This window comes from Leptodactylus fuscus, chromosome 4, assembly GCF_031893055.1.
Source record: "Leptodactylus fuscus isolate aLepFus1 chromosome 4, aLepFus1.hap2, whole genome shotgun sequence".
NCBI lineage: Eukaryota > Metazoa > Chordata > Amphibia > Anura > Leptodactylidae > Leptodactylus > Leptodactylus fuscus.
Genome location: NC_134268.1, coordinates 203,447,855 through 203,464,095, shown reverse-complemented (window position 1 = coordinate 203,464,095; position 16,241 = coordinate 203,447,855). Strand labels below are relative to the sequence as shown.

At 46.0% G+C, this 16,241-nt stretch overlaps 1 protein-coding gene across 1 annotated transcript in view; it reads left to right on the top strand.

The window, feature by feature from the left end:
• Nucleotides 1-16,241, top strand: part of GPR158 (G protein-coupled receptor 158) — a 194,559-nt gene that overhangs the window by 92,007 nt on the left and 86,311 nt on the right. The window contains exon 4 of the mRNA XM_075271687.1: nucleotides 3,534-3,748. Coding sequence (XP_075127788.1) covers nucleotides 3,534-3,748 — 215 coding nt within the window. The remainder of the gene's footprint in view (nucleotides 1-3,533; nucleotides 3,749-16,241) is intronic.

Below are 16,241 nucleotides of genomic sequence, written 5' to 3'. Positions count from 1 at the left end.
CTTTTATATGTGTTCTAGGGAAAGGGGGGTGATTTGAATTTTTAATCCTTTTTGATTATTTTTTTTATATTTTTTTTACTTTTTTAAAACTTTTTTTTTGCATTTATTAGACCGCCTAGGGGTATTGACATGGGTGGGTGGTGTCGCGGATTGTCAGAGTGGTGGGGGTTGGCAAACATGGCTGCTCCGGAGCGTTAGAGAGAGCCTCCTGGAGAATCGTTAAGGTGAGGGGCAAAGTGGTAAAGTATATGTATATGAGATTGTGTGGGGTTAGGGGCGAGGCTGTAGGGGGCAATATGAATTTTTTGGCTTGCTATGGTCCAAAGTGTGTGAGATTGCAGAGATGGTGGTGTGAGTTTGGGTTTTCTGGGGGTCCTGGCACAAACATATGTGCGCTATTGTGACAAAAAGTAGCCTATTGTTTAATTGAGTGGAATGACTATGTTTGTGGAAAATTTCAGCCAAATCGGTGGAGCGGTTTTTCCGTGATTGAGGAACAAACATCCAAACACACAAACCCACAAACTCACAAACTTTCACATTTATAATATTAATAGGATAATATGACAGCTAAAAATATGATTGTCCAATAAGAAAAGCATAAATAATAATAATAATAATAATAATAATAAATATATAATTTATAAAAAAGTATAAAATGCTATAATAATATAAAGTAAAATATAGAAAATATCAAAAAATATGAACATTAAAGTCGTCAAAGTCTGTAGGAAATCCTAAATGTCAATAATATAAATACATTCTAAGTAAATATGCTTTAAGAAAATATCAATAAAGCAATGTGTAAGGGAATTGCAATAGGAGCAATTTCCCAGTAGCTTCTTGTGAATCCTGGGGGGAAGGCACAATAGACAGTGAGCCCTAAGCCGAATCCTCCCACTGCCCCTTCCTGCTTGCCGGTCCTATCCTAAGCAATAGGCGACAACTGGTCGACAAAGCCCTTCCTATATAAGTGACAACACAAAAAGCAACAAACAATAACAAAGGGAGGTCAGCTAGCCAAGGGTCCAGTAACAGTCAAGCAAAGCAGTGCAACATCAAAATCAAGTAACAGCAGCAAGAGATACACCCGAGGCAATGTGAATGTTGGCCAAGAATAAATATGGAGGAAGAATCCTCAGTGCACTTGATAGGAAGGTAGGTTGTCAATCACATAGGCAAGGCTAAAATTAACTATTTGATGAACAGAGGGAAACAAGATGCAGGAGATGGGTGTGGTGGAAATTCAATTACAGAGATAGGCAATAGAGCAGTGTTCACGCAGTGCAATGAAAAACTCTAAGCAAGGAATCAAACTACACACGCCTCCTGTTCCGCAGCGTGCGAGCGGAGGGTGGCTCAGAGACCCGAACAGGCAGAGACATTACACAATGTCATGGAGTTCTTAAATAGGTATTTTGTGGGTTCGGGGTAAGCAACAAGATCAGTGGGAATCTAACCAATGGGACTGCCGTGATCATGAGAACAGGAGTCTTGTCTCCAGTAAGCCCATATGACTGGAGTGGTTGGTCAAAATCCCACAGCCACTACATTAATTTCTACAAGACTGCTGGGAATAGCCGAGAACAGCGCTCTGCTATCTCCGGCAGTTCCATAGAGAATCAATGAATGGGCAGAGAACATGCTTGACTAGCCACTCCATTCAGATGGATGATCGGATCTCCATTTTTGTGATTGAGGGTCCCCACTGATATAATGTTATACCCCTATGCTGTGGATAGGGGACAGCTTCATATTACTCCTTTAATGACAATTCCTTAATGATCTTCCTGAAGCTTGTTCTTCCCATTGTGGTGTCTAGTAAAGGTTAGCACGGTTTGGGGCCGCCCATAACAATCACTTTCCCCCGTAATAGAATTATTCTTAAAATCCACAATAGGTATTAAGACATAGCTAGTCATTTATTACATGAATTCAGATTGTGAAGATTATAGAGTATTATGCGAAGAAGAATCAGAGATTAAAGCTTAATAATACACATCAATGGAGACGCAGCAGAACACACCAATTATACAGAGAGGACGGCTATAACATGGGCGCTGCTTATCTCTCCTCGGGGAGAAGTCATCTATAGGAAGACAAAGGTAAAGGGGTTGTATATGGCCATTATAGTCATTCACTTCATTTCCCTGTAGAGGCCATTACTGGGTACATTTGCTATTCTGATGGCCGATCACTGCAGTATTCGGGAGGGGGACACATAGAAATGCTAATAATTGGCCCGAGTAGCTTGTGGTATATAGTGATGACAGCAATATCTCCATCCTTAAATAGGCTAGGCCTGAAAAACTGGAAGTCTCCCGTCTGGTTCAGGAGGAGACCGGCAGCCCTCATACATCGCTGCAGAGGTTCCAACCTGCCACCCGAGACCCAGAAACAGGGGACTCGGGAGTGCGGAGAGGATAGGGCCGGCAACCTTTGAACAGTGTTGTGGAGACTCCGGCCCTACTCCTAACAAAGACCTCATGACCAAAACATTGAATAGGAAAAAGTAGCTCACAACCTCAAATGTGATATTTGGGTGGCTATGTAGATTTCATGGCTGCTGCTTCTTTTGGTATGGTCTAGCCGGGGTGGGAGCTTCCCTTATTCTGCTTTAGCCATGGTATTTTTTCAGCAGGGTTGAGGCAGATATCTGATTTTTTGCCTTCGAAAGGGAAGTCTAGCTGCACCTTTGTCTTCATGATAGCTCATGATTAGAGATGAGCGAGTAGTATTCGATCGAGTAGGTATTCGATCAAATACTACGGTATTCAAAATACTCGTACACGATCGAGTACCACTCACTATTCGAATGTAAAAGTTCGATGTAGAACCAGCATTGATTGGCCGAATGCTATACAGTCAGCCAATCAATGCTGGTTCTTCTCCTACCTTTAGAAGTCTTCTCCGTGCAGCTTCCCCGCGGCGTCTTCTGGCTCTTCATTCACTCTGCCAGGCATTGGGCCTGGGCAGAGCCGACTGCGCATGTCCGCTTGTAGTGCGGACATGCGCAGTCGGCTCTGCCCAGGCCCGATGCCTGGCAAAGTGAATTCAGAGCCTGAAGATGCCGCGGGGACGCTGCACGGAGAAGACTTCTCGGAGGATCCAGCCCGACCCTCACTCGTGGAATTGGTAAGTATAATTTGATCGAACGTTGCCTACCCCTGAAATGAGCATTTTCCCCCCATAGAATATAATAGGGTTCGATATTCAATTCGAGTAGTCGAATATTGAGGGGCTACTCGAAACGAATATCGAACCTCGAACATTTTACTGTTCGCTCATCTCTACTCATGATGACAATTGCATGACAGGGGTCCAGCCCTTGGTAAGAAACAGAAGTCTCTTTCTTTGAAATCCTCTCTGACCTCCGATGCTACATTACAAAAAATTTTTGTAAGCAAACAATTGGCTGCTATGGACCATACCAATGTTCATCCTTTGGGTTAACTTTTTGTAGATGTTGAGAATTATTTACATGGTCTAGGTCCTATACATAGTATATCCAATGATTCTTTTCATTCCTATAGGGCAGAGTGAAGAGAACCAGTTTTCAAGAGAAATCTCTGAAGAGGAATATAAGTGTCTACCCTGCAGGGAAGATTGTTCGTACTGTACGGCTGATGCACCCTGCTATGCGCAGGAGGACAAGTATTTACGGATTGCTGTCATCTCGTTCCAGGCTTTCTGCATGCTGCTCAACTTCATAAGCATGCTTGTGGTCTATCATTTCCGAAGAGCAAAGGTAAACACTATTTTGTTCTGGTAACTACAATTTCCGTTGGGGGCTTTGTGTTGGTAATGTGCAACTTATCAACTTAAAATCAAATGTTTTATTGAATATCTAAAGATTGATATTATAAAATTTTCTTCTATGATATATCAGATTGGTTTCAACAAACGTTTTAAAATAAAACTTTTTGGTCAATTCGTTGGTTATACATAAAAAAAAAACCCGTAAATATTCACCCCATCAAATTTGGATTTACCGTATATACTCGAGTATAAGCTGAATTTTTCAGCCCAGTTTTTAGGCTGAAAAAGCCTCCCTCGGCTTATACTCGAGTCAAATTTTTTTAAAATTTTTTTTTTGCTTTTTTAGGAGGGTGGTGGTGGGGAGTCTATGACCAGCCACAATATCAACGTATAGAATCTCCCATAAAATAGTGCAAAAAAAAAAAAAAAAATCAAAAAAATAAAAGCGCTTAATCCCTCCTTTCCCTAGAATACATACAAAAGTAGAAAATTACTGTGAAACACAAACACATTAGGTATCCCTGTGTCTGAAAGTGCCCGGTTTACTGAATATAGGGGATCTGCAGCGCTCCTGTTCCGTCGGGAAGGGGTTAATAGGAGCACTGCAGATCCCCTATATTCAGCCAGGCTGAATTCCAAGTGGGGGAAGAAAAAACAGTCCTCAAACTCAGGGAAGGGTCAGACAGACAACCAAAACACCCCCTCCCCATCCCCAGCACCTACTGCACCCAAAATCTCCAACCATTTTAATTTTTGAAATTTTCCAGTAGCTGCTGCATTTCCCCCCTCAGCTTATACTCGAGTCAATAAGTTCTCCCAGTTTTTTGTGGTAAAATTAGGGGCCTTGGCTTATATTCGGGTCGGCTTATACTCCAGTGTATACGGTAGCTAAAAGAGCAATCTGCATGTGTTGGCCCCTTTCTACATCTTCTATAAAGATGTATAAGAGTCATAGTGGGGGGGGGGGGGAATCCCTATTATATTCTGCATTTGGTCCCAGGAGATAAAAGCTGTATCTAATTTTTGAAATCGGTAAACCTTACAGAAGACTTTCCCACCGAAATTCCCCGTAGAACGTAATACATTCCTTTGTTCATAAATCCACATTCCGATTTCACACTGACGGATTATTGTTCATTATACTTAAGCATCCCTTTAATTGGGGTTCCCACAAGGGATATCGGGAGACAGTCCTATAGCCCTTTATACACTACTTTGCATCTAATAAGGTTGTGAGTCTACATTCCGATTCCAAGCCTGTTTTCATTTATAATGCGTCCGGAATATTACTTTGAGGCATCTGTTGAGTTCACTTTTTGTTAATTTAGTCAAAGGATTCAATCCACATTATATGAGATTTTATCCATTATGTAAATGTTATAGACTTTTAATGGCTTTCTTAAGCAGACAAAATCATTAAGAGGAACATGCGACGACAAGGAAACCAAAGTAGAACGGAGTCAGATTGTTTTCATCCAAGCAAAATGCACTTTTATGGGAATCACTTCTATTCTACGAGTTCTTCATAGAGTAGGAGGACATATACAGTGTCTATATGAAATAGGGATGAACTAGCCCACCAGGACACCTGGGCATCCTCTGAAGTTTACGATAAAATTAAAATTTGGAGAGGGAGCCCTCCTAATCATCTTCTGGTCCCTAAGGAACCTGGTTGACGTAGACTAGAAAGCTAGTTCTGCTGAATTTTGTGCTGTCAATAGTTATGCTATATGCGTTATTCAAGAGGACCTCTCACCACCTTCACCAACTCCAACTCTTTGTATTCTTTAAAGCGGTTGTCCTGGCAAAAAAAAAATTGTATATTTTTTTTATTTTTTATATAAAAATATTTTTTAAATTAACTGGGCGGCGTTAAAAAAAAAGTTTAAAAAAAAAAAAAAAAATCATGTTCCGGTGACTCCCAGTGCAGTCCGGTCCTCCCAGTCCATTGTTGTCTTCCGGTGGAAGTCTCTGCCGCACATGTCCACTGAGGCCAGCGACCTCAGTGAAGAGCTTATGATGTCACTACCTGTGATGTCCCAGGGTCCCTTCCTGAGGCTGATGATTGGCCTCAGCAGTCACATGACTGCTGAGGTCACTGATGGGGATGTCATAGCTAGAGCATTTTCACTTTGAGAAGACACTGGGGCAGCAGAACCGGACAGAGGGACCGGTAAGTATGATTTTTTAAAAAATTTTTTTACCTCCCCCAGTCTATTTTAAAAACATTTCTTTTGCCTGGACGACCTCTTTAATAATTTTTCTCTAGCCTCCACTCTTCTAATTTTGGAAAGGAAGGCCAAGGTCCTCGGGCTATAGATCGCCCTTTCTCAAATAGGGTTGAGCCGATCTTGACTTTTCAGGATTGATTTTAAAATCCGATTTCCAATCATTTTTCATTTGAACCCGATTTCGATCCCAATTCCGATCCCAATTCAAGTCAATGGGATTTTTTTATTAATCAGAGATCGGATTTTAAAAGCAATCCTATTCACTATACAGCATGGAATCTACCAATTGAATGCTTTAATTGTTAGAATTCACGCTGTGTAGTGAATCACTAAGTAGCCAGAGGATTTTTTTTTAATCCTCTGGCTACTTAGTCCCCCCTGGTGTCCACTTATCTGAAGATGGCTGCTCTGGTGTTCTTCTTCGCCTCGCTGCCGCTCCACGCTGCTCTTCTCGCCTCGCTGTTCCCTGCCTCCCAGGTTAGGAGAGTGTGGGCGGGTACTGGGAGGAGAGACGTCTCCTAAGCTACAAGCCCCGCCTGGGAGGTGGGGCAGCAAGGCGAGAAGAGCAGCGTGGAGCGGCAGCATGGAGCGGCAGCGAGGCGAAGAAGAAGGAGAACACCGGGACCAGAGCAGCCATCTCTGCAGGTAAGTAGCTACTAGAGATGTTACTTTAGTCTCCCATAAGAATGAATGGAGGCAGCCGGCGCTCAGGGGGTTAAGGCTGTGTGCCGGCTGCTTCCATTCATTCCTATGGAACCGCAGCGGAGCCTTCACACTGAGTATACACTATATACTCAGTGTGAAGGCTAAGCAAAGCATTGTGGGAAATACTACTGATCTTGATCCCATCTAAAAAGATCGTGTTCGGAATTCCGATCGCGATCGTGAAATTTTCTCGATCGCCGATCGGAATCCGATCTTTTCCGATCTAAATAACACAGCCTGTCGGGCCTCAGTAGTCGCTAGAAAAGAACTGGTGACATGAGTGACATCTCCTGTCCCTCAGTGGTGACATGAGGTTGGGAACTTCTGAGAACTTCTGGCATTGATGCACCTGCACAAGACTGAACAGAAAAAGGTGGCGGATAACTGAGCACCGGGGACAGATGTGTATACTTTATTTTTTATTCTACATTTCCCCTAGATTCCACAAGGGTTTCTCCAATTCCTGGACAACCCCTTTAATGGTCATGGTGTAGATATTAATTGCTGCCTATAAATACATTTACCAAGTCACCTAACCCTCTTCAAATCCCTTTTCCGCTCTGCTGAGCACAGTTGTTCGCGGTGCCGTGTTATTTACACCTTGTTTAATATATAGTTGTTAGTCATCCGGTATGGCACAATGAGCTGATTATATGCAAAAAGACTGTTCTGACCTTCTGTTCTGTGGAATATGTCAAAGAGCCACAGTAGTGTGAACACTCGGAATTAAAGGAAGGCAATTAAGAAAAATGGCTGGCATCTTTTGACATTATCCCAAGTTGAGTAATTGTGCACACTAGCCTTAGCGTTGTAATTCCTGTCTAGATCTGATGATTTTTACATACATCATTTCCTCCCTTGTAAGGTTCTGCACCTTTCCCAACCTCTTCTGTAAATTATGCATGCGGTGGCTTTTGTCTCCGTTTCATTTTGCCTGTGTGTAGTAATTGCTTAACACTGAGGTGTTCCAGTTCTGCAGCCGAAAATAATTTACATTCAGAAATGCGCATGTACCTGACCTTAGGAAAACAAACCCCCACCCGAAATACAGGGGGTGCCCTTGTTTATCCTTGGTTTATCTGTCTAGTCATATAAAATGTACAATAACATTTATTCCAACTGTTCATGATGACGGGTGAACTTTGGGAGATTTGTTTGAGCCGATCTTGAGATTTCAGGATTGTTTTTAAAATTTGATTTTCAATTATTTTCCAGCCAATCCCGATCGTGAAATTTGCTCGATTGCCGATCGGAATGCTATCTTTTCCAATCCCGATCGTTCAACCCTATTCACAAGGTTCACCAGTCTTTGGTCAACTGGAAGTGCTCTACTCCGGAGTGCTCCTAGACGACCTCGCAGCATTTGGAGCACGTTTAGGCTTAGTGGTTAGCACTATTGCCTTGCAACGCTTCAGTCCTGGCTTCGAATCGGACTTGGGGTGATATCTGCATAGAGTTTATGGTTTCCCCATTTTTGCATGGGTTTCCTTCCACATCCCAAAAATATACTGTTAGGTAAATTGGGTCACTGTACAGACAACTGACTCTTTTTGGTGTTGGGGATGAGCGCCCGTATCCACAATGTTCGTTGTTGGGGTTTTTTGTTGGCATGTTTGGACCTTTATCGACCTCCTGGGTGACAACAGCAGCCCTTGGGGACCAATGGAGCCCAATCACAGGCTTCACATAGGGTACACTGACGTCACAGTGCCTTCTTCAAAGCGTCTGAATAGGATTTGTGGGGGTGAACCCCAAAAATCTCAGATTTGGTTGAATCTGAGATTTTTGAAAATTTTGAACGAGCTTGGCTCATAATGAACTAGTTCACTTATCTGAAATGAATGGCAGTTCAGGAACAACAGTATGAAAAATTTGTAGCGGTTGGTCCTCTGTAAGTCGGTGTAAATTGGACTTATCTACCGTATTTTTCGGACTATAAGACGCACTTTTTTTCCCCAAAATTTTTCTCTCGTCTTATAGTCCGAATGTGGCCGTAATACAGACCTGGCATCCGCCTTCCTATTACAGTGGATGTAATAGGCGGATACCGGGGAGGGTTAGATGCCGGCACATGTGCCGGGGCCTGAGACATCGCTACACTCCTGCCCTGCATGAAGCCAGCAGCAGCAGGAGCGATGCTGTTATTCCGCTCCTCTGTCCCTCCCCGCAATAGCAGCATCACTCCTGCTGCTGCTGGCTTCATGCAGGGCAGGAGTGTAGCGATGTCTCAGGCCCCGGTACATGTGCCGGCGCCTAACCCTCCCCATCATCCGCCTATTACAGTGGATGCCGGGTCTGTATTGGCGGCCCCTTCCCCCCCACCCAAAGTGTAAACTAACCACCCCGGGGCCAGTCCCCACCGGCCCCATACCTGTAAAGTTGCAGGCCGGCTCCTGCGCGGCGATATCGCAGGAACCGACCTGTTCGGGTGACAGCCAGGAGCCTAATGAAAGCTCCCAGGCCTGTCATTGCTATATTACCATTGCGGCTAGTCTATGACCAGCCGCAGTAGTAATATACAGATTGTCCCATAGACGGCAATACAGTTGTATGGAACTAATAAAATAGTTTAAAAAACCCCCACAAAGCTTTAAAAATATATAATAAAAAAATGAAATAAATAAGAGTTCTAAATCACCTCCTTTCCCTAGAATACAATGTGACCTTGCAGCTGTTGTAAAACTACAACTCCCATATATTAAATATTTTTACCATTTTTTGCTTCAAAATTTTTTCCCCCTATTTTCCTCCTCTAAAACCTAGATGCGTCTTATAGTCCGAAAAATACGGTAATTCTTTTTGGTATTGTATTTTTCATAGTGTCTTCTCTTATGATGTTTTCTTAATAAATTATCACTCGCTCTAAAACCAGTTTCCCTTGAAAAGAAAAATATTAATTGTCTAATCGGGGGCAAAATGACTGCACATAGGGCATCTTCTAGAGCAACAGTTCCCAAATTATCTTAAGGCAGGGCCCACTTTTGGGTGAGAATATAGTTTTGGACCTCTCTCTACATAATCCTCTACAGAACTGCGACCCATAATATGGAAACCAGTTTACTAGAAAGTGGCAGCCATTTTTTCATATGATGGCACATGAAGGGCATTTCTGTATATACTGTAGAGATATAGAAAACGCTGATAATGAATATTTATAGATGTGCATTATTCTACGATCTGCATTTTTTTCATGAAAGTGCTTGAGTTGTTTCCCACTTATCGTTCAAATAATGTTTTTCCATAAAATTGTGTTTTCCTATTTAAAAATGGATCTTTTTCGATTTTTGGTTAAACCCTTAATTGGCAAATACAAGGCAAATACAAGTTCATACAATGCACATGGGGGAATCCAGGCTAGAACATTAAACCGGAATATTCCCCAGATTTCGCAACCCGAACCCTGTCTTGCCCTGACTTTACTGCTATATACTGTATACAACACAGACAGTGGAGCCCCAAGGAGGTAGGTACTTCTAGCACTATAGAGCTCTATAATATAAGGAGTCCTGGCCTCTTGACTGGGTTCAGATTGGGAAACCCAGCTGATGTATGGACTGGATTTTTCCAGTTTGAATTTCTCCCTCAAAGAGCCTATATGGTTTGTCTGAGATCTTCAAGTATATTGCTAAGAGTAGGCAATGTGATAAAATAAAAACATACCGTATATACTCGAGTATAAGCCGACCCGAATATAAGCCGGCCCCCTAATTTTACCACAAAAAACTGGGAAAACTTATTGACTCGAGTATAAGCCAAGGGGGGGAAATGCAGCAGCTACTGGAAAATTTCAAAAATTAAAATGGTTTTTGGGTGCAGTAGTTGCTGGGGAAGGGGAGGAGGTGTTTTGGTTGTCTGTCTGCCCCTTCCCTGAGCTTGAGGACTGGGGTTTATGTTGTTGTTTTTTTTTTGCTTGCTTGACTCGAGTATAAGCCGAGGGGTCTTTTTCAGCACAGAGACTGTGCTTAAAAATTCGGCTTATACTCGAGTATATACGGTAACTAATAGTCGTTCATTCAATTCCTCACCACTTCAGTGGTTCCTACCAATCCTGCAGTGATACAAGATTTTTCTTGTGAATATTCATGAGGTTCAGCTGGCAATTTCATTTGTTGCCGAAGTTGACGTCGATGTGCAAGTATGGTGACGTTGGAACTCCCAACATGGTTGCTAAGGTCCATTTACAGGCCCCCAGGGCTACTGACATTGTTCAGTAGACTGAAAGAGGACCAAAGGAGACAGAGACTGGACTGAGCGCTGTTGTCGGAGCCCAGGAGACGTAAATATGTCTGTTATGTTTATACAATATTTGGAAAATTTTTGGAAAACTCATAATTAGAGATGAGCGAACACTAAAATGTTCGAGGTTCGAAATTCGATTCGAACAGCCGCTCAATGTTCGTGTGTTCGAATGGGTTTCGAACCCCATTATAGTCTATGGGGAACAGATACTCGTTAAGGGGGAAACCCAAATCCGTGTCTGGAGGGTCACCAAGTCCACTATGACACCCCAGGAAATGATGCCAACACCTCTGGAATGACACTGGGACAGCAGGGGAAGCATGTCTGGGGGCATCTAACACACCAAAGACCCTCTATTACCCCAACATCACAGCCTAACAACTACACACTTTACACACTCAATACCACCTCTCTGACAGTAGGAAAACACCTTGAAACATGTGTATTTGGCACTTGCAGTGAGGAGAGCTTGTCACCAGCAGTGAATTTGGCCCTTGTAGTAAGTTGAGGTTGGCACCAACATTTGTTTTGAAAATCAGGGTGGATTGAGCCTCTAACCAGCAGAGTTTGGGCAAATTCATGGTGGAGGGAGCCTCTAACCAGCCCAGTGTGGGCAAATTCATGGTGGAGGGAGCCTCTAAAAAACCCAGTTTGGACCAATTCATGGTGGAGGGAGCCTCTAACCAGCCCAGTTTGGGCAAATTCATGGTGGAGGGAGCCTCTAAAAAACCCAGTTTGGACCAATTCATGGTGGAGGGAGCCTCTAACCAGCCCAGTTTGGGCAAATTCATGGTGGAGGGAGCCTCTAAAAAACCCAGTTTGGACCAATTCATGGTGGAGGGAGCCTCTAACCAGCCCAGTTTGGGCAAATTCATGGTGGAGGGAGCCTCTAAACAGCCCAGTTTGGGCAAATTCATGGTGGAGGGAGCCTCTAAACAGCCCAGTTTGGGCAAATTCATGGTGGAGGGAGCCTCTAACCAGCCCAGTTTGGACCAATTAATGGTGGAGGGAGCCTCTAACCAGCCCAGTTTGGGCAAATTCATGGTGGAGGGAGCCTCTAAACAGCCCAGTTTGGACCAATTCATGGTGGAGGGAGCCTCTAAAAAACCCAGTTTGGACCAATTCATGGTGGAGGGAGCCTCTAAACAGCCCAGTTTGGGCAAATTCATGGTGGAGGGAGCCTCTAACCAGCCCAGTTTGGACCAATTCATGGTGGAGGGAGCCTCTAACCAGCCCAGTTTGGGCAAATTCATGGTGTTGGGAGCCTCTAAACAGCCCAGTTTGGACCAATTCATGGTGGAGGGAGCCTCTAAAAAACCCAGTTTGGACCAATTCATGGTGGAGGGAGCCTCTAAACAGCCCAGTCTGGGCAAATTCATGGTGGAGGGAGCCTCTAACCAGCCCAGTTTGGACCAATTCATGGTGGAGGGAGCCTCTAACCAGCCCAGTTTGGGCAAATTCATGGTGGAGGGAGCCTCTAAACAGCCCAGTTTGGACCAATTCATGGTGGAGGGAGCCTCTAAAAAACCCAGTTTGGACCAATTCATGGTGGAGGGAGCCTCTAAACAGCCCAGTTTGGGCAAATTCATGGTGGAGGGAGCCTCTAAAAAACCCAGTTTGGACCAATTCATGGTGGAGGGAGCCTCTAACCAGCCCAGTTTGGGCAAATTCATGGTGGAGGGAGCCTCTAAAAAACCCAGTTTGGACCAATTCATGGTGGAGGGAGCCTCTAACCAGCCCAGTTTGGGCAAATTCATGGTGGAGGGAGCCTCTAAAAAACCCAGTTTGGACCAATTCATGGTGGAGGGAGCCTCTAAACAGCCCAGTTTGGGCAAATTCATGGTGGAGGGAGCCTCTAAACAGCCCAGTTTGGGCAAATTCATGGTGGAGGGAGCCTCTAACCAGCCCAGTTTGGACCAATTAATGGTGGAGGGAGCCTCTAACCAGCCCAGTTTGGGCAAATTCATGGTGGAGGGAGCCTCTAAACAGCCCAGTTTGGACCAATTCATGGTGGAGGGAGCCTCTAAAAAACCCAGTTTGGACCAATTCATGGTGGAGGGAGCCTCTAACCAGCCCAGTTTGGGCAAATTCATGGTGGAGGGAGCCTCTAACCAGCAGAGTTGGTGGAAATCAGGGTGGAGGGAGCCTCTAACCAGCAGAGTTGGGGGAAATCAGGGTGGAGGGAGCCTAGTATTAGCAGAATTGTGCAACGCTTATGGTGGATGAGTATGAGGATGCGGAGGAATTGGAGAGGTTGAGTACAGACATGGAGTTTCATGTTGGGGTGCTTTACACAGGTGGGCACAAAAATGACGGCTCTACCCAGTGGTGGTTCATTTTTATCAAAGTGAGCCGGTCGGCACTCTCAGCTGACAGACGGGTGCGCTTGTCAGTGATGATGCCACCGGCTGCACTGAACACCCTCTCAGATAGGACGCTGGCGGCAGGACAGGACAGCACCTCCAAGGCATATAGGGCAAGTTCAAGCCACAGGTCCAACTTCGACACCCAATACGAGTAGGGCGCAGAGGGGTCGGAGAGGACAGGGCTGTGGTCGGAAAGGTATTCCCGCAACATGCGCCTATACTTCTCACGCCTGGTGACACTAGGACCCTCCGTGGCGGCACTTTGGCGAGGGGGTGCCATCAAGGTGTCCCAGACCTTAGACAGTGTGCCCCTCGTTTGTGTGGACCGGTGAGAACTTGGTTGCCTACTGGAGGAACTGCCCTCCCTGCCGCCAACGTCACATGCTGGAAACATCTCCATCATATTCTGCACCAATTGCCTGTGGCAAGCATTGATGCGATTGGCCCTCCCCTCTACCGGAATAAAAGACGAGATGTTGTTTTTATACCGGGGGTCAAGGATAGCAAAGATCCAGTACTGGTTGTCCTCCATGATTTTGACAATACGCTTGTCGGTTGTAAAGCACCCCAACATGAACTCAGCCATGTCTGCCACAGTGTTAGTTGGCATGACTCCTCTGGCCCCACCGGAAAGTTCAATCTCCATTTCCTCCTCATCCTCCATGTCTACCCATCCGCGCTGCAACAATGGGACGATTCGAAGTTGCCCGGAAGCCTCCTGTATCACCATCACATCATCGGACAACTCTTCTTCCTCCTCCTCCTCCTCCTCCTCCTCCATTAAACGCAGTGAAGCGGACAGATGTGTGGACCTACTCTCCAGCTGTGACGGATCGGATGCTATCCCTAACTCCTCTGTGTGATCTGAGTTATCCCTGATGTCAATCAGGGATTCTCTCAGAACACACAAGAGCGGGATTGTAAGGCTGCATTCACACAGAGTAACGCCAGGCGTCATTTGTGTGTAATTTGTGTGTCTTTTACGGCCGTCATAAAACGTTTACATAGAGTTCTATAGGAAAAGACGTCCGTAATTTACTGCCGTCATTTACGGCCGTCATTACAATGACACACAAATTACACACAAATGACGCCTGGCGTTACTCTGTGTGAATGCAGCCTATGGCTCACCATCGCATCCTCAGAGCTCACCCTCCTTGTGGACTCCTCAAAGACCCGTAGGATGTCACAAAGGTCTCTCATCCATGGCCACTCATGGATGTGAAACTGAGGCAGCTGACTTTGTGGCACCCTAGGGTTTTGTAGCTGGTATTCCATCAAAGGTCTCTGCTGCTCAACCACTCTATTCAACATCTGAAACGTTGAGTTCCAGCGTGTGGGGACGTCGCACAAAAGCCGGTGTTGTGGCACATGCAGGCGTTGCTGGAGAGATTTTAAGCTAGCAGTGGCTACTGTCGACTTGCGAAAGTGGGCGCACATGCGCCGCACTTTCACCAGTAGCTCTGGAACATTGGGGTAGCTCTTTAGGAAACGTTGCACCACTAGGTTGAAGACGTGGGCCAGGCATGGAACATGTTGGAGTCCGGCAAGCTCCAGAGCTGCTACCAGGTTCTGGCCGTTATCACAAACGACCATGCCTGGGCCCAGGTGCAGCGGCTCAAACCATATTGCCGTCTCATCGAGGAGGGCATCCCTCACCTCGGAGCAGTGTGCTGTCTGTCAAACCAAGCTGATCAGCTTCAGCACAGCCTGCTGACGTCTACCAACGCCAGTGCTGCAACGTTTCCAACTCGTAGCTGGGGTCAATCTAACAGCGGAGGAGGAGGCGGTGGCGGAGGAGGAGGCGGTGGCGGAGGAGGAGGCGGTAGAGGAGGAGGAGGAGGGGGGTGTTCTTCTCGTGTCCCTGCCAGGAATGTTAGGCGGGGAGACGAGGTACACCGGGCCAGTTTGGGAAGCAGTCCCAGCCTCAACTACATTCACCCAGTGTGCCGTCAGTGAAATGTAGCGTCCCTGTCCGCATGCACTTGTCCACGCGTCGGTGGTCAAGTGGACCTTTGTGCAAAGCGCGGAACTAAGGGCCCGCCTGATGTTGAGTGACACGTGCTGGTGCAAGGCGGGGAAGGCACACCGGGAGAAGTAGTGACGGCTAGGGACGGCATAGCGAGGTGCCGCAGTTGCCATCAGGTCCAGGAAGGCGGGAGTTTCAACAAGCCGGAACGCCAACATCTCCTGGGCCAGCAGTTTAGCGATGTTGGCGTTCAAGGCTTGCGCGTGTGGGTGGTTAGCAGTGTATTTCTGCCGCCGCTCCAATGTCTGAGAGATGGTGGGTTGTTGTAAAGAAACGCCTGATGGTGCCTTTGATGGTGCAGGAGAAGGAGATAAGACAGGACCAGGGGAGGATGAGGTAGAAGTCAACAAAGTGGCGGAGGCAGATGAAGTGGTGTCCTGGCTCGTCCTCTGGAGTGCATCGCCAGCACAGTCAGCAGTGGCAGTGGCAGAGGCAGTGGCAGAGGCAGTGGCAGTGGCGTGAACGGCAGGCGGCCTTTGTCCTGCCGTTGCTGCCTGCCACTGATTCCAGTGCTTGGATTCCAAATGACGGCGCATTGAAGTGGTGGACAGGTTGCTCTTCTCAGAGCCCCTAATCAATTTCGAGAGGCAAATTGTGCAGACAACACTATATCTGTCCTCGGCGCATTCCTTGAAAAAACTCCACACCTTCGAGAAACGTGCCCTCGAGGTGGGAGTTTTTCGGGGCTGGGTACGAACTGGAACATCTTGGGAGATTCCGGGTGTGGCCTGGCTTCGCCTAAGCTGCTGACCTCTGCCTCTGCCTCTAGCTACCCTTTTTGGTGCTGCACCTGCCTCAACATCCACACTACTTTCCCCGCTTGACATCCCCCCTGTCCAGGTCGGGTCAGTGTCCTCATCATCCACCACTTCCTCTTCCAACTCCTGTCTCATCTCCTCCTCCCGCACAATG